Source organism: Nymphaea colorata, chromosome 12, assembly GCF_008831285.2.
Source record: "Nymphaea colorata isolate Beijing-Zhang1983 chromosome 12, ASM883128v2, whole genome shotgun sequence".
In the NCBI taxonomy this organism is placed as follows: domain Eukaryota; kingdom Viridiplantae; phylum Streptophyta; class Magnoliopsida; order Nymphaeales; family Nymphaeaceae; genus Nymphaea; species Nymphaea colorata.
In genome coordinates, this window is record NC_045149.1 from 174,009 (window position 1) to 195,485 (window position 21,477).

At 37.8% G+C, this 21,477-nt stretch overlaps 2 protein-coding genes and 1 pseudogene across 2 annotated transcripts; 1 reads left to right on the plus strand and 2 right to left on the minus strand.

Annotated features, from left to right (window-relative positions):
* Window positions 1-1,314: 1,314 nt before the first annotated feature.
* On the minus strand, window positions 1,315-5,989 carry LOC116266453 (transcription termination factor MTERF2, chloroplastic-like; annotated as a pseudogene).
* A 1,167-nt stretch (window positions 5,990-7,156) lies between these two features.
* LOC116266455 (probable inactive purple acid phosphatase 27) lies at window positions 7,157-14,547 on the minus strand. The gene is made up of 12 exons (XM_050080815.1): window positions 14,225-14,547; window positions 12,767-12,858; window positions 12,469-12,535; window positions 12,240-12,362; window positions 11,185-11,277; window positions 9,988-10,114; window positions 8,913-8,994; window positions 8,587-8,719; window positions 8,225-8,427; window positions 8,008-8,133; window positions 7,408-7,717; window positions 7,157-7,280 (listed from the first exon to the last, which is right to left on the minus strand). The coding sequence occupies exons 1-12, from the start codon at window positions 14,399-14,401 to the stop codon at window positions 7,167-7,169; spliced, it is 1,647 nt and encodes a 548-aa protein (XP_049936772.1). The 5' UTR covers window positions 14,402-14,547; the 3' UTR covers window positions 7,157-7,166.
* A 2,406-nt stretch (window positions 14,548-16,953) lies between these two features.
* LOC116266080 (protein transport protein Sec61 subunit gamma-like) lies at window positions 16,954-17,635 on the plus strand. The gene is made up of 2 exons (XM_031647163.2): window positions 16,954-17,100; window positions 17,204-17,635. The coding sequence occupies exons 1-2, from the start codon at window positions 17,007-17,009 to the stop codon at window positions 17,317-17,319; spliced, it is 210 nt and encodes a 69-aa protein (XP_031503023.1). The 5' UTR covers window positions 16,954-17,006; the 3' UTR covers window positions 17,320-17,635.
* Window positions 17,636-21,477: the final 3,842 nt, after the last annotated feature.

The window sequence follows — 21,477 nt, forward strand, 5'->3', positions numbered from 1 at the left end:
TAGTAGCGGAGCTACAATGTGGCTGGTGTGGGATAGTGTCTATACCACAGCATGTGGTGCCCATGGCAGTCCCAGACCGGTGACTCAAAGTGCCCCTCAGCCAAAAAAGTTTGAACAAATGTGAGTTCCATGGCTAGATATAAAGAAGAAGATGGAATTATAGAACAGAGACATATGTTGGGTCAACCCAGTGGCGGAGTCAGAATTTTGGACTGAGGGGCACTAATTAAAAACCTTCAAATCTTAAGGTGCACCACTATACATAAATAGATAATTTTTTTAGAGTACCAATATAAAATCAAGACTTTTTATGAGGCTTGTGTGGACAACTGTAGTTGTGCACACCTGCCTATATGTGGCTCCGCCACTTGGTCAACTGATGTTTTCAAATTATAATATGGAAAATATGGTGATGGAGAAATCAAATCGCCCATGATGCAGCCTCTTTGAATGTCCAAGGGACAGAGATCTAGACAGCCTGCTTGGAGGTGTTTAGTGGGCTCAAATGGAAAAGAGCAGGACAAGAACCTGTTGCATAGTTGGAGAAGGGAAGAAGTTGTTTGCAGCAGCATCCCCTTTGCAGCTGAAGCTCAGTTGCATGTTCAAATCACTACGTCACGCCACCAGCAAAGCACTTTCTGTTTTGTGGAGAAGCAATCAAGATACCAACTTCAGAGTTGAAAGCAAGAAGGTGAAAAGAAGGGTTAGATGGTGCTGAAATGTATTTTCTGGCTCAATAGTTCAACTACTTACATGAATGATGCACATGATGGCAGGAAGCTTACTATCTAAGACAAACATTTCTCACTTGACCATGAGAGTTGAGCATCTACCAGTGTTTTTCCTCACTTATTTCGTGCTATAATCTATTTCATTTTTAGTTATTAGGCTTCTCCTTCTTCGAGCTAAATTTAACCTAATATATCTTAAATTCATGTATGATATACGTTTCAAAAATATATATATATATATATTTCTTTTGCCAAAAGATGAACTGCATTTACATTGTTCTTTTTCATCGTATCGCATATGTATAATGGGGTTTAATCATTATATGCTTGCCTTTTTTGCTATCAGCTCCACTTTTTATCAGAATTATTATTGCTTCACTTTCATAATATATTTGAGCTGGTCTGTTGCTTGTTTCCAACTTCAAATGTTTAATGAAGCGACTCATCCAGTTCACAGCACTCGTTATGGTATTACAAACAGTATCTTTAGCTTAGTGTTGTATGCCGGGCTATGCATCTCAGTTGTGCTTGGAGAATCTCTATTGCCCCTTGTTAAGGATGGATTTGGATGAAAACCAAAATATAAAGGGACTGTTAGCAAACCAAAAAAAATTGAAGACTAGTTCACATTGCTACAAGGAACATGTTGGACATAAAATGAACAAGAGGCTGAATTTATAAAGTAATGAAGAAACTGTTCCAATTAAAGGACTAGTTTGCCTTTGTCTCAGGGAGACATCTCAAAAGTTTTCTTTGTTGACCTTCTGGTGAGTGGAAACTGCTGAAAGAGGGGTCGAAACCCTCATCCTTTTCTGAGAGCAAGCCGCTCTGGGGGTTTAGAGCTGCTTAGGAACTTGAGAGGACCTGTGGTACATCTGTAAATTAATCTTTCCCTACCATTTCCTTTGAGCAATTTTAAAGATGGCTGAATGAAGCATGACCACCTTGTCTTCTTCCATAATAGCTGGGTTCAAAAAATGAAGCCCCTTCTGAAGGAACAAGGACCAGGCCTCAATTCCCTCCTCCATTGAGGGTCGGGATTACAGTTCCTAGCGTTCCCATCTCAAAAAAGAAAAACAAAGAAGCTGCAATTATACATCATGATTTCCGTTCCTGGTTTCCCAGAAAAGCATTGAAGCCTTTGGTTGATGAGGCAGTCATCCTTCTGTCTTGAATCGGCATGTTCTGTTTCTTTGTTCTCTTTAGCATAATAGCATTAGACCACATGCCTGATGCTTTTTGCAATTTACTGCTTAACCTATTTCATCAGAATATAGAAACTTACCAACCACTGGTAGACTTATCTGTCAAAGAAATGCCACCGCCACTATACCGGTCAGTTTTGCAAATGGTTCCAACAACATGAGATAATTTGCTTTGTTATTTGTACCATCGTCCCCAGCCAACCCTGATTCAAAGTTTCTGTGCGTTTCCAATGCAGTTTCAACTCTGCGATCGAATTCCTCATCTGTACTAGCAAGCATGTAGCGCAACTTGAAAGTTATACGATTTGCCACCATAATCTTGTGCCTGGGAATTATACGACCCTCGAGTGAATAGCTAAAGAACCTGGATGACAGAACATAATGTTGATGGGCCATAGTAAGTTCTCAGTGAAACTCAGTGATCCAGGAAAAGGAGAACGGGCATGTGCATGATACATGTTTGTGATTAGATGCACATGCATGTAAGTACATTATTATTATATACCTTGGGAACTCGATGGGATCGTGCAGTGGCCGCACCATTGTTTGCCGTAAGTAGCGATATTTCGGACGAAGCACATCCAAATTATATTTAGCAGCATGGGGAAATCAATGATCATCTCTCCCAACAATCTAAGCGGAATACCTAAAGACAGAAAATATTTCATGTTTACTTCCAGTTTATTAGCTACACTGCAGCCAACAAGTTGCGGCTCCACAGCAATCACTTTTCTAATCTCCTGCCTACTCACACCAGCTTTGGTAATCAAGAAGACAACCTGTGGACAATGTAGACCAGGTAAAACTAAATGATTGAATAAGAGAATAAAAGCATAAAGGTGTCTCTTCAGGAGACAATTTAGGGAATATCCTCCCGAACTCATGCATCAGCCCTATATTTGCAACCATACTCTACTTGTCAACCAATCAGAATAACATCCAATAGTAAGACAACAAACTCTGAATGATTACCTAGCACAACTGGCACCTAGTACAACTGGCACAATTGCGGCCTTAGATTCTATATTTCAATGGTGACAATTTAGGGAATATCAAGAAAAATGCAATATCAAAATTGAGAGACTAATGCAATGTATACACAGACAAAGTTGGATGATAAGGAGCTTACTGCTGGCCGAATTTTCTTGTAAAGGCTATATGTTAGCAACGCTGGGAATCTGACTATAACACCACCTATAGCATCTTCTTCAACACCTATGTCCCGCAAAAATCGTACCTTCAAATTGAACATGTATCACTTATTAGTAAGCTTAAAGTATCTTTTGTATTATGTATACTGTTCTAAAAAAATCATTTAAGTTGCAGATGCGTTGACAAGATCAAAGGAAACATGAAAAGAACATGGCAAAACTATAGCAAACAAAGAAGAAGAGGAATATGGACAATTTCCCTTCTCCTCACCTACAAAATTTTCTGAAGCCATGAATCCCTAACAAAAGACCATATAAAAGTTAAGTTGTTATATGGCATTTCAATACATTGTTTATCTGAACAGGGTAAAAGATCTCTAATAAACCAAATAAAACATAAGCAATATACAAAATTCAAACTTTAAAGACTAAACACAAGAAAAATTAAATCTTGCACCTTTGGCGCTATTGTTGACTCCAGATCAATACAAAAGATCATTGGTTTCATCATAAGAATTCTTTTCATGCCATCACGTTTGATCCCCAAGTAATAGAAGTACTTAACAAGTGGCTTCCACGTTTCTTCAATGCTACATCCCATCAGTTGTGGTTTGAATGCCAATAATCTTCCAAGTTCTTCAGTTTCCAGCCCAAATTCCTTCACGTACCCAACCTGAGATTAAAGATCATTTCAGTGTTGAATCAGAATACATAGTAGAGTGATGCGTATGAAGTAGGCAACATAATCATTTCAGAACCATCCCGGTAAGTAGAATAAAGCATCTAGAAATAAGAGTTGCAGTTGGAACTTAGATAGAGAGAAAGAAAAACAGGACATAATCAAATAACTGTTACAAGATAGCAACGGTTATATTCTAAAACAACAACAGTGAAACCAGAGATATCCTTATCCATGGTATACACTAGTGAACACAGTTCCACTAAGACCACCATCCCAGGCTTCTCGCTCATGTCCAGTAGAAGAAATACTTGCATTTATGTAAACAGTTGCAACGAAAAGAAAACTTTGAAACAGGAAATTATCTAAAGGTAACAATGATCGGGCCATCTGAAGTACAACAGCATTGAAATTATTAACCAGCTAGCTAAAACTCATCAAAAACGTAATAGACATTCTATCCATTCTATGAGATGATGGCTTTTGAAACAGAAAGTAGTTTTATTAAATCTCCAAGTGGACCAAAACTAGGATCATCACTTTCCAGTCCCACCTTGTGAACTACGAAATTTCTGGCATAAAAGCCTAGAATTCTCACATCTCATTTGGTTCATATGAACACACAATACAAAGAGGATGAAGGTGTCCCTGCCATGCAATTTTTATGAATCAGATCCATGAAACTTTCCTGAATTATGCAATCTCCTTATGTCCCATGGGAACATTTACCTTTTCATTCATGTCTTCCAAACTGAAGAAGCCAAGTGCCTTAGGATAATCAAAGACCATGGTGCCAAAGTCCTTCTGATCCATTCCAAGCTCTAGATAGAAGTTAACTCGGGCTTTAAGCTCGTCCATGTTCAACATCAGAATCTGCGGGCATCGGCCGATAACAAATCCCATCCAATCCCTCTTAACCCCATTCGCTTCCAGATAATCTATATTATCATTCAACTCATGCAGGCTACTTAAAGCAGAAGCGCTCTTGTGAGTACCACGCCGATGTTCCTTCCCTTAACATGAACACATGTTAACCACCGAACCCTCCGTCTCAAACCCTCCAGATCTCCACCAGACAAACATATCAGCTTCCCGATCTGCGGGTACGTCAACGAATTATGTTTTAGCCACCTGCATTATGTTGGCCACCAAGAGATCAGTTGAAGCAGTCCATTTTGTTTCAATGAGGTGTCCATGAGGAAGAGCTTGGTCGACCTCCTACCACAAAGTTCTGAATCACGTTTGCTGCCAACGTTGATAGAACAAGATAGAGGATCACCTGATCAGTGGAACCACTCCGCACTTCTCGAAACAGGTCTTCACCCGCGAATTGAAGATCGAATGCGAGAACTGAGGTGTCATCTTCATGGAAGCAGCCTCCATAATCAAGCCATCGACGAATTCCGCCAAATGGGAGACAAGATTGGTAGAGTAGGTGATGCTGAACCTGGAAGCTCGCATGGATGCGATGAGGACCTCGCGAGCGGCGTGCCGCCTGAGCTCCAGCGCCTGCCTCAGCATCTTCTCCTCCTTGCCTCCATGTCGGGGCAGAAGCTCTTCGATGGTTGGACGTCTGGACAGGGAAATCGAGCCCGGAAACACGGGTGCCCTCGACTCGTCGTCCCCACCAAGGGCTAAACGAAGTCCTTCTTCATCAATTCTGTCTTTGTTGTTGATGCTTGTGATAGAACCGCCTCCATCTTGGTCTTCTTCTCTTGCGGCTTCTGGAAGCGAAAGCGGGTCGAGCAGCACAGCCAACGACCTCGAGTTCTGCTTCCTGAGAAGAGCCGCCGATTCGTCATCGCCAGTGATTCGAGCTTCGAGCTGAGAGTCGAAATCGGAGTCACGACGGCACAGCAACGACGACGATGCACGAGAACGAGGGGTGTTGGTGAATGATGATAGCTGGAGCAGCTTGAGGTTGAGATTGAAGGCAGGGCTCCGTCTCGTGAGGATAGAAGATGATGGTAGCTGAGGGAAGAACAAGACTTCGGCCCAGTGGCTTGCATGTAGGACGTCTGTGGCAGCCATTGCCAACCGAAAGTTTCATCAAAAAGGTTGTCGTGATACTCTTCAAGCGATTCGACATCCCCAGCTTTACGCTTTCGGGGAAGTGAGAAAAATATCTGAAGATCACCAATGTTCACGGGTCGAACTTATTTGATGATCAATTAAAAGTTGGATCCTGCATTTCTCTGGTTTAATAACGGGGATAGCGTTTCCTTTGTGCTTAAATCTGAACTCCCAATGCCTGTTTGAGTCTAGACCTGAATTATGCTTGAATCTGAGTAAAACATGAGACCATTTACATGTAAACATTCAGACAAAAGCTGATTGGATTCAGGTTTGGTTCTAAAAATCATATTTAACTTTGACTGTACTTCAAATTGATGGGACAACTAGGACCTATAAACATGTGTCTTCTACAAAATGCAAATAATAAAGAACAGAATAAAGCTAATTCAAGTAGTTCTTCCTGTGTTGACTCTGTACTGTTGTGTCATTGTACTGTTTTGCTTTTATTGAGTCCTAGTGCAGTGTCAAGCTTCCTTTGGTCTTAATGTAGCGTCTCAAACAGACGGCTGATGGTTTTTCTTTCTGCGGTCATTTCTTGGGCCTGTCTTGAGAAATTGATAGTGCAGTTCTTTTTTATTCTCCAACTTGAGATACAAGTCGATCGGATTCGTTTCTTTTGCCTTTTTAACGCTTCTGCAAATCTCACAAGTTGTATGATCCTAAGGTTTGCAATGAAATGAACAGATGAACCAACAGTTAACCCATTTTCAACACGGTTCTCAAAGGATCACAAAACTAAATTCGTTCATATGATTTTGAATCTGATTTACTCGTTTACGTAGTGGACACCCTCAAAAAACAGCATTTTACGAAAACAGGTTGTGTAAAAACATAGTTTTGTAGCCAGTTTTTGAAACCTAACTTGTATGTTTTGTGTGACAAGACCAAAATGATGTTTTCTATAGAAAATCCGAGATGGGTTGGGTTGTTGGGATTATTCACAAACCTAAAAAAACATTCTTATGATGAATTGAGTTTTTCACCTTGAAAATGTCGTTTAAGGGTGTCATCTTCATCTAAACACCCTTAGGACGTTTTAAATGAAACTAGTTCAGGGGAAGGGTGAAAAAAACTGAATCTGGATATGTATTCAGTATCAACCCAAAACCAATTGCGTTCACTCCTAACTCAAAGAGCACCTGTTGGTTGAGATGAAACCTTTCACGTGAAGGGTATGTCATATTAATCACCAGTTTAACTCCGAAACTTCCTTTACTAATGTTTCTTGATATGTATTTATATTGGAATAAAGCAATGTTGTCAAAGTCAGCCTCAATTGTCTACCATTTGATTCACTATCTGAAACAATGCCATTCGTCATACACTATTCATTATTTATTTTTGTAATATTGATGTAATTTGGTAAACTTGACCAGGTGGTTACAAATTCAAGTTTACCAAATGTATAGTGGGATTTTTCGGAGCTCATGCATATGCTCTGCAATCAGAAAAGCAACAATGGTGCCACTTTATTCAGCGGAAAAAGTTCTTGATTTATGTCCTTACAGAAAGATAATAATGAAACGAGAAGAGAAATGGCGATTCTAACAAGGTCACACACATACCTCGTAGGTAGGACATGTCCTTTCATAATTGTGTACATGACCATAGAAAGCAAGGTCAACCTTGTACTTTTGCCACAGCCCCTGTAGGCTCTCTCTCCCCATAGGCTCCTCAAAAGATCCTTCTTGAGCATACCATGAGTTAGAGGAATATCCCAGAACTCGATGAGCCACAAAGATGAGCCATGGCTGTTTTTGCCTATCAGCTGTTGCTAAACAGTGCTCAATAAATTTGTATTGCTCAGTGCCTGGTCTCCAGTCATGTTCCGTATCAGCTACACAGAAATGAAACATGCCATACTCGGTTGAATACCTGCACAAGCAAAATAGCTGAGGCATGTGCTGCATCATATACATGGGATAGAATGGAAATTTGAAAATGATACGCTGATCAGCATGCTAACTCCAAATTTAAATGTTAAACCATCAAGAAGCAAAAAAATAATTGATCTATGTGTGATCAGTCTTAAGCTGGTTTAGTAATTTTGAATTTTCTCAGTAAGGTTTATAGCTAGTCCATCTTGCAACATGCAGCAAAACCGTGACTTGTTTTGCAAGAACATAGATTTGGATAAAAATTAGTGGCAAAAAGTCTGCATCTACCAGAATATTTCTTTGTTCTCTGCAGGCGCATAAAACATGGTTTCAGCCAACACACCACACTCCCCACCTGAGTCCATGTTGGCGTAAAAGGACCCAGTACCTGGCCAATCGCGTTCATGGTTTCCACTGCATGAAGCAGCATGAGGTGTCATTTAGAAACAAGATGTACTTAAGGGGCTAAGCAAAACATCTAAGCATAATGACTAGCAAAGGCAACCTTGCAACCATGTACGGTACAGTTGAAGCAATTGGCTCTATCTGGGAGGTGAACTGATCCCATTGTGACAAGTACCCAGCATAAGATAGATCACCGATATGGAAGACTATATCAATCTTTCTCAAGTCCTTGATAAGCTGATCAGTAGTGTTCAAAGAACAGGGCTGGTAATTGCTGTATTCATTGGAACCATCACGTTCTGCCTGAAAACATGACCACAGAAAAATTTTATGGAAGCCAGAGTACACATAAGTCTGGATTAAAAGTTAGAATGTATCCAGAAACTTATGACTTCATAATAGGACACTGAATAACACTTCTATTTTGCACTCAAAAGCTTGCCCAGGAAACCAACTCCAAACCTTTCCCATGTCCCCAAAAATTATAACACGCTGCACAGATTCCTGTCCAGGATAAGGAGATGCTCTAAAATGGTAAGCTTGGCTCCAAATGTATGAGTTGTTAAATAATCTGTGACCCAGACTGTAGGTGTGTCTGTCTCAAAAAATTAGAAAAAGCAGTTGAGAACTGGAAATAGCCACAGAAAACTCCACATAATCAGTTTGATAACATATGATCTAACGTAAGTATAGCAGAAGGAAAATGAACAGATATATTTTGTGGAAATTCAAGAGAAAATAAACGGAAGTAAATAATCTCTCGCAGCAAGTTTTTTAAAGATTGATACATTGAGTTAGGCCATAGATCTTTCAGAAAGCTTGTATGAATATAACCAGGATCACACCATCCCACTGTCCGTGTAGGGGAACCTGCAAAATAAATGTAAAGCAAACTCTTTCAGGGCCTGGAACAATGAGAATTTGTATCTCAAAAAAAAAAGTTGTTTTATGTCATGTTAAGGTGTTAATTATGATTAAAGAGAAGAGAAAAGAGAAAGTAAATCAGAAACATGAACAAGCTTAATCTTATCCAAAGCACCATCTTCTTAGATACCAGATTATACTGATTATCTAGACCAGTAAATGTCATGCAATTAACTAACAATGAGCACATTTTTCACTTGTGCATGAATACCTTTCTAAATGATAGCATTTTTACAGGGTTTTCTTATGGATCAGACCATGGTGATCTGAATCTTAGTGAATCTCGGTGTACTGAAGAAAACTTGCATAAGCTCTCATTAACATATTGAAAGGATCCATGAATAGTGTCATCACTTGGCATTTTCTGATCAGAAGCTAAACATGATATTGAACATCTTGACACCAGTATCAGGCAATTAAGACCCTTGAACTGAATGCAGTTCAATTTCTAGAGGAAAAAAGTTAAATAATCATCAGATCCTACAAAAGAATATGTAAAAAATCAAAAATCCTTTATTCTCTTAAGAAAGGTTGAATTTTTATGAACTCTTTTTAATGAGCACGAAATGGTTCATTCAATTCATTATTTATTGATCACATGCAATTAACAAAAAAATGATTTCACACAGGAACAAAGTGTAGTTTCTCTTCCTCAGGTTTCTGTGATGTAATGCTGATTCAGTGACCTTCTTGTGCTGATTACGTTGAGAAGCATAACCAGGATACCACTAACATCGAAAACATTCATATTGTATTCTAATTTGCTTAACTATAAGTATTTACTTTGGAAGTTTAATGCTGTGTTCCAACTGCAACCAAGTGGTGACAGTAAAACTGTGATTTCATCTGCATGGCAGAATAAATACTAGCGGATTTTGCATTTATAATGTAACATTTTTCAAACAAAACATAGAAGAAAAAATAAAATCAATATATCACATATGCTGTTACGATTGAAAGTCAAAGTTCCAGCAGGGGATTGAGTCTTTGGTCCTCCTTTTGGACCCCACGAAACAAAAGGTTCAGCTTCATGAATATCATAGCCACTAGTACATGTAATTGTCATCTATCAATCAAAGAGTAAGGTCAGAAAAGAATATGACACTACAAACAAAAAAAAAAACAGCATTCATAAAGATTGTTTAAACCAAGAGGTAAAAAATAAGAGTACATTAGGCAATTGAACTAACACTTCATCAGTGCTTGTGCAAATGGATTCATGTTTTTTGCACTTTGCACACGTTTGTGCATGTGGTAGGGAGATGAATATCATCAGGCTTATCAACGTGATGAACATTGAAAATTAAGTGTTTTTAACAGCAGATATTAGGACCCGTATGTGATTTTTCATGTTTGAAGCAAGGTTGTCATTATCTCCATTGCAGCAGAGCAACATGGGAATGCTGTTAACAGCAGCAGATTATACTCCGGTATTGGTGCTCAAACATACAGTAAGAACATAGAGTACAATTTATATAGATCCTACTTCCATGGTAGTACCCTTGAGCTGAACTGTAAAACCCAAGTTGCCATGGTGTGTATTTCAAGATAAAGTTCTTGGACTAAAATGAATACTTCCTGCCAGCAGTAGGAATTGAAGTTCGTAAACTTGATCTTACTGATAAGTGTTTCTTTTAAATTTCTTACACAAGTAGACAAGGCAAAAGAAAGTTATTTAAAAATGAAAATCAATGCTGAGATATTAGAAAAGCTAGTCAAACAATTGTCTTCCATCAAAAGGTCATGAAACAAACCAAAAAAGAATATTCAATCCAAAATTTTAAGGGCGAAAAAAAGAAACTGAAGCAATGATGCACAGAAGGGACAATTTTTTCTTTTGCTTCTTTAGCCTTCTATCTTTTATCAGGTAGATAATAGTTATTCTGCTCGTTTTTCTTTTACCTTGGAGGCTTGCAGAGGGTTTCTTTGTAGACTTGTTTTTCTACCATAAAAGATTAAATATGAGGCTAGTTACTTATATATGACAGAGTTATTATATCATCATTGACAGATAAGGTGAAGCAAAACATCAGGAATTTGTGCACATACAGAAAAACACATTTAATGGTTACCATTCTCATGTCAAGTCCTAAATGATGGTTACATCACCTAGATTTACAGTAGCAAGAAACTTACTTCATTCCAGGACTTCCCTTGAGCTAGGCGTGGATAAACAGGAGCTTTTGGATTTGCAAAAGTAATTGTATTTGAGACTACAATCAGCTTCGGCTGTGGTTTAAAATCAGAACCAGAATCAAGTTTCTATTTAGATGATCCCACAGAAAGAGCAAACTCATAGCCATTGATAGCCATAACAGTAAAAAGCATAGTTGTTCCTATATTCTAAATCTAGAAATGACAAGTAGGACAGAAAACAAACCTATTGAACAAAGATACAACACTTTAATCACAAAGAAGAAAGATGAAAAGGAACATATATCTTTGTGGATGTTCAGTACAAATATTCTCTAATAGGAAGAAAATATTGCAGTATTTGCACAAAGGTTCCATACAATTAATTGGACTATATAAGATTATGAAGTTCTCAAGGGCATAGTCCTATACTAGTAAGCAGTGAAGGATGCCAATGACAACAAGATTGGGACATCATCCATGTAAAACAGGGAAATACATATTATTTGACGGTTAGGGTTCAAAACTTTTACACTTTGTATCTCACAGCAGATTTTATGGGAATTTCTATGTAGCAGCCATTCTTCCTAAATGGCCTTGTCATGAAGGATTATTCATCCATCTGTGGTCTATTATATTAGATAAGCCCTCAAACCTGTAGTTGATAATGAATGTGTGCCTTCACTTCATGTCAAATATTCCTTATAAGCAAATAGTTAAATTTATTGATTAATAACAAATTTTACCTAATAAAGGATTTACAACACACTGTCCTAACAAGGATGAGGGGTTGTGTTTCCACAAAAGGCAAAACAAGGAACAAAAATACTTATATAATGAACCCAAACCAGATATACTGCTAACATGGAACACAGCCCAACATTATTCATAAACATGCTGACCATTAATGTGGTTTTACTTGAGCATTTTTGACAGGACAGATCAGTATGTCACTTAAGCATACCTTCAAGTACAAGAAAAACATGTTCACGATAGAGAAGTGAAGTTATAAAACAAATAAATAGAAAATCAAGAACCGTTGGTGGACAAGGACATACTTTTGACATACCTCCTGAGAATAATGCAAAAGAAAAGTCAGCCCTATGGTTGATCAGTAGAAGTTTCAAAACCCCTTTCCCTGTATTTGTGTAGCTTGGATTTGAGTAGTTTGCATATCGATACTGCAAATAAATAAATGACTTATGAATATAAGCAAATATTCTTCTTTTCAACTAATCATTGGACAAGCTAAGCAAAACACTCTATGCAAAATAGTTTCAAACAAACCTTAATAGGTGCAGTACACAATAACGGAGCCTGATCTCTCTTGTTTTCAGGTTCACAAATTGCAGCACTGAAATCATGAAGAAAGCAGCTTTTCATCATATCACATGAACAGCAAATCACTTAAATGAGCTACCACCAATCACAATCTGCTTTGCTGTTGACAAAACAGAACTTTTGGCATTTTAAAGTTATAAATGGATTGGCCATAGGTAGAACTATTTGCACTGAACATGGTGCTAGTGTTAAAAATGGAATTATGCCAAGTATGTCAATAATATCACACAAAAACTTAAAGTACCTGAAATTCGAAGGAGAAAAAACTCCTATCCAATCATCACCTGATGCGTTAGGATAACTAAACTTCAACGTTACCCATTCCATATTTTCTCCCTGAGGGAATCAAGCAAATTCACATCAGCGTAAGATAGTTCAAGACTTATGCTTATGGTTAGACAAGCCATAAGTACGCGTCAACAATTTCTCACTAAAATTTGTATTCACATGTAATAACTGATAAACATGTCTAAAGGATGCATTTGACTTCAAATGACTTGTGTGTACTACTACCGCTAAGTCATCTGAGGAAATCTTTGAAGCTCAATGATTCAAGCCCTGACACTTCCCAGTCATATCCTCGTTTCTTGCCATATTTTAAGCTTGCTGGATGCTAGTGCACAAAATATGAATTCAGGAAGATGACATGTAATTTCCAAGAAAAACTATTAATAGAACTTTGAAGTTGTAATTCCTTTCCAGTCCTTTCTCACTGATTTAATATTTTGACCTTCCACTATTATTTTACTCAACAATTCTGATAGTTACAGTGCAGTTAATTTTATACAATTATGAGAAGTATGAACTGGGGATAAAGTCTGATCCATTTCAACAATATGGATCTAAAACTATTGTTACGGCATTTAAAACTAGCGGATGATTTGAATCATGTCTACAACATGCATAAATTTGCAGGATGGATGAAAATTTATATGGTGAATGAACCAAAGCCCACAAATATCATTTTTGCCTTTTAAGCAGAAAGGTTTTTCTTAGGTATAGTATGGCAAGCTTGGAAAAAATGGGGAAAAAACGGGGAAAATTTGGTAATTCTTAAAAAATTTAAGAAATCTTAAATATTAGGGAAAATAAAATAAATGAGACACTAATAAAACAACATAAAAAATAAACAGATAAGCAACAAATAAAAATTAGAAAAATGGAAACAAGCAGTTTCACATTAAACAAGCAAGAAAAAAAAAATCTCAAACGGGTAATTTTTGTTTTGGCATTTTTTTCGAAAAAACTGTGCTTTTTTGCTGTTTTTTCAGCGCACTTACTTTTAGTATCTCTAACGCGTTTTTGGTGACTATGCAACAAACAAAAGCATCAATTACTGGCCATCGAAAAAACCATAGAGAACATCAAAACTTCATAGACATGAATCAGTAGATTATCAATAGAACGGAATCAGACATAGCTGCCCATAGTGAACCTAGTATACCGGCGAATCACAAATTTTATTTAGGACAGTGTTTGAACCGATTTTAATTGGAACCACAATTAGTTTGATGGCTTCATTTATTTCTTTGTGAAGATCGTTCTCGGTAAAGTTAAGATTCAGTAAGCCCTTTCCTCAACAAAATTAATGGAATTATTGCAAAAGAACTTAAAATTTTTAGGAGTCTACAACTTATACACAGTGAGGCACAATGAGAATGCGTCTATCTAACAAGAATATCATCAGGAACTGAGGAACTACCTTCAAGCCAAGAACAAGAGGGGATGCTTCAATATGAGCAGACTCATCTAGAGCAAGCATAGCCTTATGAATGGCAATTTTTGAGAGCGGTTGTTCTCCCGACACCCTCGCCTCTGTGGAACCTATAAAGCCCACGAGGCTCCACAAAAAGAGCAATGTCCAGAACTTATCCTTCATGCTTGGAGTCTAAGATACAATCGCTGAACACCGAAATCAGAAAAACCAAAGTGACCAATGTTACGAAGTATGCCAGAAATCCAACACAAAGACAGCACACCAGTCAGAAAGAAATAATTGCACTCTAACTTCCTTGAACCCGTTACAAGGAGTACCTTCTTCTTAACGTGCACTTATCCGAAGGCATAAACAAACAAAACCTACCATCCAAAAGCTTCACCAATCACGCTTTCACATGGACACACAAAGGAGAGTTGGGGATTAAAAAAGAGAGTACCCACAAACTAGAACCAAGTGTGGAACAAAAAAAGGCACCCTGTGATGAGAATAGACAGCTATTGTTTTCTACAACTTTAAAAATTGGATTATGAAATTTATCTAACTTACAAACTTCATAACTTTTTATTGAAAACTTTGATTTATGTTCTCCAAAGGTCAAAAGTTAGATCTATGTGTCTAGTTTCTTCCCCCTAAGTATTAGTCAATTTCAAGTTGATTTGTTCAGCACTGAGGTGATTTAGTTAAAATTATTTCTTTTTGCAACTTGTTGCATAGTTTTACAAAATTTTATTGCTTGCCAGCTTCATACTCTTTATCATTTTTTAAAAAAAATTTCAACATGATACCAAGTTGATTTGATACCCTTTTTCATCGTAAATTTCCATAGAAAAGCTGCACAAAGAGCAAAAGACAAACCAGGAGCTAGAAGGAGAGGACGAAAGATGGATTGGTTGTTTCTTCCTACTTCACTTGATCATGTGGTCAGCTAATTAAGCGCTGGGATACCGAAGATAGCATGAGGACCCCCACTTTATAGAAGTCCTAGATTTTACTGTTTGAGGCAAAAAACAGAAAAAAGAAAAAAAGAAAAACAGAATGGATTTACAATCAAAGCTTCCAGTCAACCTAGAAAGAGAGAGAATCCGCAAATGAACTTCCTGATACAGATTGATTGTAGGAATATTCTTGTCCATCATCGCCGCGTCGGATCAAGGGAAGCTGATTGACGCAGTAGACCTGGAAACGGGTCAAGTTTGGTTCATTTGGAGTTGGATCGGGTTACTGCGGGCTCGGCGCCAAATTTTAAGGTAATTTACATCTTAGTGCCTGATCAAATGCTTAATATAAAATCTTACTAGTATAGTCGCAGACTACTAAGATTTCTTGGTTTTTTTTTTCTTTCTTTTTTTTTGAAAATTACGTTACTGCCGTGGACTTTTTAGCATTTGATGAGCGCATTTGCATCATTTATGGTGTAATAGACACAAAAAATTACCAGAAATTGATTTGCCCATTTTTATAAAATTGAGTTATTAAGAACTAATCAACTTCAAAGCAAGACTCCGTACTCTCTTCTCCAATTAATAGTTGCATGTCTACCCCTCTTCTCCAAAAAAAAAAAAAATCAATAATATAACTGGTCGAACATGTGGGCAACACGTCTTGGGTTGGATCCAATGAGTGTTAGCGTCTGAATAACATTAAGAGTTGAGTTGAGATCTTGCATTAAGTGGCTCAAGTGATTGGAGTTTTTTTTTATTTTTATTTTGACACCTGTTTAAATTTTGAAACCTCATAGTTTCGCCCATTGATGTTGACGTTTATTTCGTCTCTCTCTCCTCCTCTCTTCTCTTTTTATATATATATATATATATATATATGTATATATATATATATATAAAGAAAGAGAACCAATAAAATGGAAATATATATCAAAATTTGGGTACAAGAAGTCCGTTAAGTACAAAAACAAACTGCAGAAACAAAATATAAAAAGAAAATATACAAGTTAGTAGCATAATAAAACATAATAAGAGAGGTGGAAAGAGAGTGAACAGGAGCAGTAGAGTCACCCAACAGTAGATAAACGACGACACATAACCGCATAGCAAAGAGAGAGAGAAAAAATGGTTAGGGATTAAGTCAAGTTTGAACTAACTATAGTCATCAATAATCACCAACTTCTCGAGTTTTTTTTTTTTCCCTCTCATATATGCAGTTATCCATATACTAGATAAGCATTGACCGAAACTAACAAATATAGTTACACAATTATAGTTAAAATCTTACTTGATTGTATTTTTAAAATTTAAAAAGGTGCAAGTTTTAAATTAAGTTTTAAACGTAGGTAGCATTACCATTTGATGAGAAACGACTAAAAATTGTAGCCACAAGAGACATTTGTGCTCAATGTCATGAAAATTTTTTCCCTCCATCAAACCATCGGCTTCCGGCCTCTTAAAAATCATTATTAAAATATTTTTATGTAATATAGCTTTATTGGTAAGATTGTAAGAACAATTTAATGAGAAACATGTATTAAATCAATCATTTTTTTTACTTTAATTATGGTTTTTAATAATTAAAAAAACAGTTCTTATACTATCTAAATTTTGATAGTAAAAAAATCGAAATTTTGTTAATTTGAATTATGTGCGTTACTTACGTTATTTTTTAACACAAAATTATGATGTCAGTCTCTTATTTACCGACTGTTCTTTCTTATTTTACCGCTTACAAGTTAATTTTTTTTTATTTCTTACCCTTTTTCGTCCCTCCTCCCGTCTTCCCAGAGTCTCTCTAGGATTTCCTCTGGCGCCGGAAAATGGACGCCCTGGACTCCGTCGTCAATCCGCTCAGGGAATTCTCCAAGGACAGCATTCGCCTTGTGAAGAGGTGCCATAAGCCAGACAGGAAAGGTTCGTGTTCTCTCTCCCCCTTCCTCTCTGAATCCCTTGACGCGCTTGTTCTCCCTTTCCCTTCTTGTCGCTTCGTCTTGAATTTTTTCTCAATTTGGTTCAGAGTTCACGAAAGTCGCGTTCAGGACCGCGATCGGGTTTGTGGTGATGGGATTCGTGGGATTCTTCGTCAAGCTGATATTCATTCCCATCAACAACATCATCGTCGGATCGGGTTAGGTAGGCGCGTCTCGAAGAGCTCGTGGATCATGTTTGCTTTTTGGGGTTTCCTCGATTCGGCCCAATTTTTGGTTCTTGCCGTGTGTTTTGATGAGCTTCCCGCTGTGGAAGAATGAAAGTATAATTCTAGTCGATAGTGCATTCGATCTTATACAATAACTTGTTGCCTCTTTCATAGTCACCGAAAAGATTTGTCTAAGTTACTCTATGTTGATACGGCAAGAACGGAATCCGTGCAATTATGTCTTCTTGTACCATAACCTTGCTGCCTCTTTCGTAGCTGTCTAAGAGATTTGTCTAAGTTACTCTATTTTAATGAGGGGAATCTTTCTTGTCCAATTCAAAATATGTTATGACCTTATGTTAAAGAGACAAGGTTTACCATCGAAGTCTAAATTCTAGAACGATCGATCTGTCAAATAAGCGAAGGATCATTCACACTGGATCTACTAATCTATGAATGGCTCTGCTAGGTGTTCTATGTTCTGATGATACCTTCATGCACAATATTTTTCTAAAAAACACAGTTACCTAGATGATGATTTAAAGCTTTCACGCCTGCATCGGATAATTTCCTTTCTGATTTGTAGGACTATACTTGATAACGGTGATATGGTGATCCTCTTTCTAAAGGATCTACCAGCAGGACGCACAAACTTTGTTAGAATATTTCGCCTTGATTTCTACTTAGGTATCGCTGAACTTCTATCAACTGCCTTTTTGTAAACGATGTGTTGCTCTAATTCGATATTCACGTTAAACAAAATTCAGTGGGGGTAGGTATGCCATTGCCAATTTGCCATCATCAGACTGGTGGATTATACTTCATGCTGCGTTTCATTTTTGTGCATGCTCGGTGGGTCAACTCAGTGACTGTTCTCTCCTTCTAACTTTTGATTTGCCTTATATAAAAACGTTGGACATCCCTTATATGAAAACGGAGGACACCATATCCATTGATTTGGCTAGCATTGTAGTAATAACATTTTATCTTTTTTCAAATTTGTCCTTCTTCTGAGATCGAAGACCCAATGTATGAGCATCTAAATTCAACTATCAGTTAGATTAGATATACATTTCAGCTAAGAAATATGAATACATCGTAGAACGGTGGAAGCTTTGTTACTGTAGCAATCAAGTATCAGGGTAATACAACTTCCAGATGTAATGTCATGAGAGTGTCTCAGAAAAAGGTTCAAAAGCCACACTTTGTGTATAATCAGCTTGAAGCTGCACTACCACAACTGGTAAGTTATGCTTCTGTCTTTCAAGTGCAATCTTAATGATGTGAGGTCAACGACCTTAGAAGGGGTTTGTATGAGCTAGATATGTAACAATTTGTGAAGCTGGTTTATCTTTGTTGTTAAGCGGTAAATCTCAGTTGATTTGGACAAACAACCAGGTCAACATATACGTTCTATGTTTAAATCTTACTTCTAGTTTGTAAATGATATGCTTTTAGGATATAGGATATGATTCAGGAGATGCTTGAACAATGTAATCATACTTAAGGAATCCAATGCTACGGGAATTAGAATTTTGCAAGTCCTGTCAGCCCTTTTCCAGCTAGATAAAGTACTTACTGGAAGCAGTGCTGTCTGAATCGGCTGATTTGAATCCCCTTGCAGCAATCCTGTTCAATTTGGTGGCCGATTCAAGAGCGCCATCTTTAAATAGTGTTTGAATAATTTTTTATTTAATTATTTAATTATTTTTTATTTTTTAAAGATTTTTAATGTTTTCTATCAAGGCACAACCGATTCTGCCAAACTGGTGAATGGCTGATTTGCTGAATTGGCAGCCTCACCTATTCAGTTCAAGAATTGATTTTGGCAATACTTTTTGAAAGTGGAAATCTTGAATGTAATACATCCAAATACACCCTTAGGTTAATTAAGATCACCTAGGCTGCTCTCGGGTGTAGATGGGTTGGACTTGGATGGGTTATGTGCCATAAAGTACAAGGCTCGCTTAGGCTTACTCTTAGGTTCTCTAGGCTAGCTAGTATGGTTAATAAGAAATATTTTTCAATTTTTTAAAAAATTTCCAATGCAACAAACGAGGAATTATTTTTTCGACCGTTGAGGTCGATTCCGGAAATATGTTTCCGAAAACATATTTCCACCTGTGGAGAGGTGGAAATATATTATATTTGAGAAATTTTGTACGGCCCGCTCTTCTTCATCTCGCAGCCTCTTCTTCCTCTCGCAGCCGCAACAGCCATCTTCGTCCTCACGCCACTTGCCTCACGCAGCCCTCTTCGTCCTCACGCAGCCACAGTCACGCAGCCGCAGCCGTCTTCCTGCTGCCGCGAGGTCATCTTCGTCTCCTCGCCCTCTCACTCTCGTAGAAACAGGGAGAGAACTCAGAGAGAAAAATAGAGACATCGGTTGACAGGGAGAGGAAACGTAGGGGGAGAAGCTAAGAAGCAGGGAAGGAAGAATTGTTTGGTCGATCATGGCGACGGATCAGGTGAGCAGGAAACCTTGTTTTCCCTCTTCCTTCTTTTCGATGGTTTTTTGTGATATGCATGTTTGATGGAGAAATTGGAGAGGGAAAACGGGATATCGGTCTTAATATTCTGGATTATCCTGTTTCTGGATCGGTTGATTTTTGTTCCTTTGTTCTGTCTTTCCATTTCTTCGTTTGGTGGACTAAGGGTTCTGGGTGGTTTTGCAGGAGAATCGGGAAGGCAATCTCAAGCACCTGTGGTTCTTCCGCGTGGCGGCAATCAGAGCCCTGGCATGCGTCTCGACCTTGTATGGGCAGGCCAAGGAGAATTCTGGTTTGTCGCCGTGAAGCTTTTGGTTGTTGCCTTGTTGGATTTATTTCTTTACGTTTTGCCTTTTCTCTGTTCTTGATTCGCTGTAATTTAAGCATCTTTTGTGCTTATTAACGGTGTTTTAAGTGGCTTCTTGTTTTCCTCTGCCCTTTCGATGAATAGTGATATATGGAAGTTTGGGTTATGGGCTTGCTTTTTGGCTGCCTATAAACAGTGGAATCAATGGTCAGATTAGTGTTGATAAAGTTGTTAATGATAAGGATTGGTAGTTGGATTAGTGTTGATAAAATTTTAAGGCTTGTTGCTGTGAATCGATTTTGCAACTTGTCTTAGCGGAAACAACTTTCATGGATAATGTTGAATGATCTCCTGCATTATATCATTATAATATTTTGTATTATTATTGAAGCTACTTGTCCGCTATCCATTTAAAAAAATGTTGGTTGATCGTCTGGTTTTACGTAGTAGTTAGTAGTGTCTGAGATTGAGCAGATGCACTGAAACTAGATAGCTTATAGGAATACTTGTATCTGTTAGAAGGCAAGAAATCTTTTCCCTTCTTTAGATGAACCATATTTGATTCATTTTTCAAGTGCGCAAGGTGTTTTTCACTTGTTATCCTGGAAAGAAATGGCGAGCCTGTGTGGGTGATGCAGCTTTCTGGAACTGTTCTCCTGATTCTGCTGCCTGATACGATTGTCTTCTTACTATATTCCGTTTGTTCACATGGTTTCATGTTTCAAACTTTGATAATCGTGATATAATATTAAAATCTTCTCTTTCAACAATCTCCATCTTAACTTTAGGTGGATGAAACTGTGACAAAGTTGAACCTCTTCGTCCCTCCTCCTGTGAAACAAGTCTCCTCTGAAGCCTACGGAACAGCTCAGAAGGTGCCTTCGGTGGCAAAATCCTTTGTATCCAGGCCCCATCAAGAGGGAGTTGTGCTTGGCCAGCAAGAGCTTCTACACAGAGTACGAGCCAGCAAGAGCCTCTACTCACTGCCATTGTTTCCCCATCTTGCAGAGGTTGTGATCCCCACCACAGCTCACTGGTCTGATAAGTACAATAGGACTGTTGTTCACATGACCGCAAACCACTATCCCTTCTTTAGCTATCTTCCTCTTGTACCAATTGAGAAGATCTCCAAGACATTTCGAGGGGAAGAAGAAGAAGAAAGAAATTTAGCTATCTTCCTCTTAATCAGCGTGCCCTGTATAGTTTTTCTTGTTAGATCGTGTTGAACTTGGTTCAAATGCTTGTGTACGTGGTTTCATGTTCCTCTCTTGTAGATCTAGAAAAATATTTCCTTATTATCGAACTAAGAATTAATTTTCTGGAAATCTGGAAATATATTTCTTTATCATCAAACTCAG

Coding starts and splice junctions, on each gene's coding strand:
- LOC116266455 (XM_050080815.1), bottom strand. CDS start 14,401: ATGAAGGATAAGTTCTGGACATTGCTCTTTTTGTGGAGCCTCGTGGGC. Junction 7,718..8,007: donor GAGAACAAAGAAATATTCTG/GTAGATGCAGAC, acceptor TTGCTTGTGCAG/GTATTCAACCGAGTATGGCA. Junction 7,281..7,407: donor GGACATGTCCTACCTACGAG/GTATGTGTGTGA, acceptor TTCTGATTGCAG/AGCATATGCATGAGCTCCGA.
- LOC116266080 (XM_031647163.2), top strand. CDS start 17,007: ATGGACGCCCTGGACTCCGTCGTCAATCCGCTCAGGGAATTCTCCAAG. Junction 17,101..17,203: donor CCATAAGCCAGACAGGAAAG/GTTCGTGTTCTC, acceptor AATTTGGTTCAG/AGTTCACGAAAGTCGCGTTC.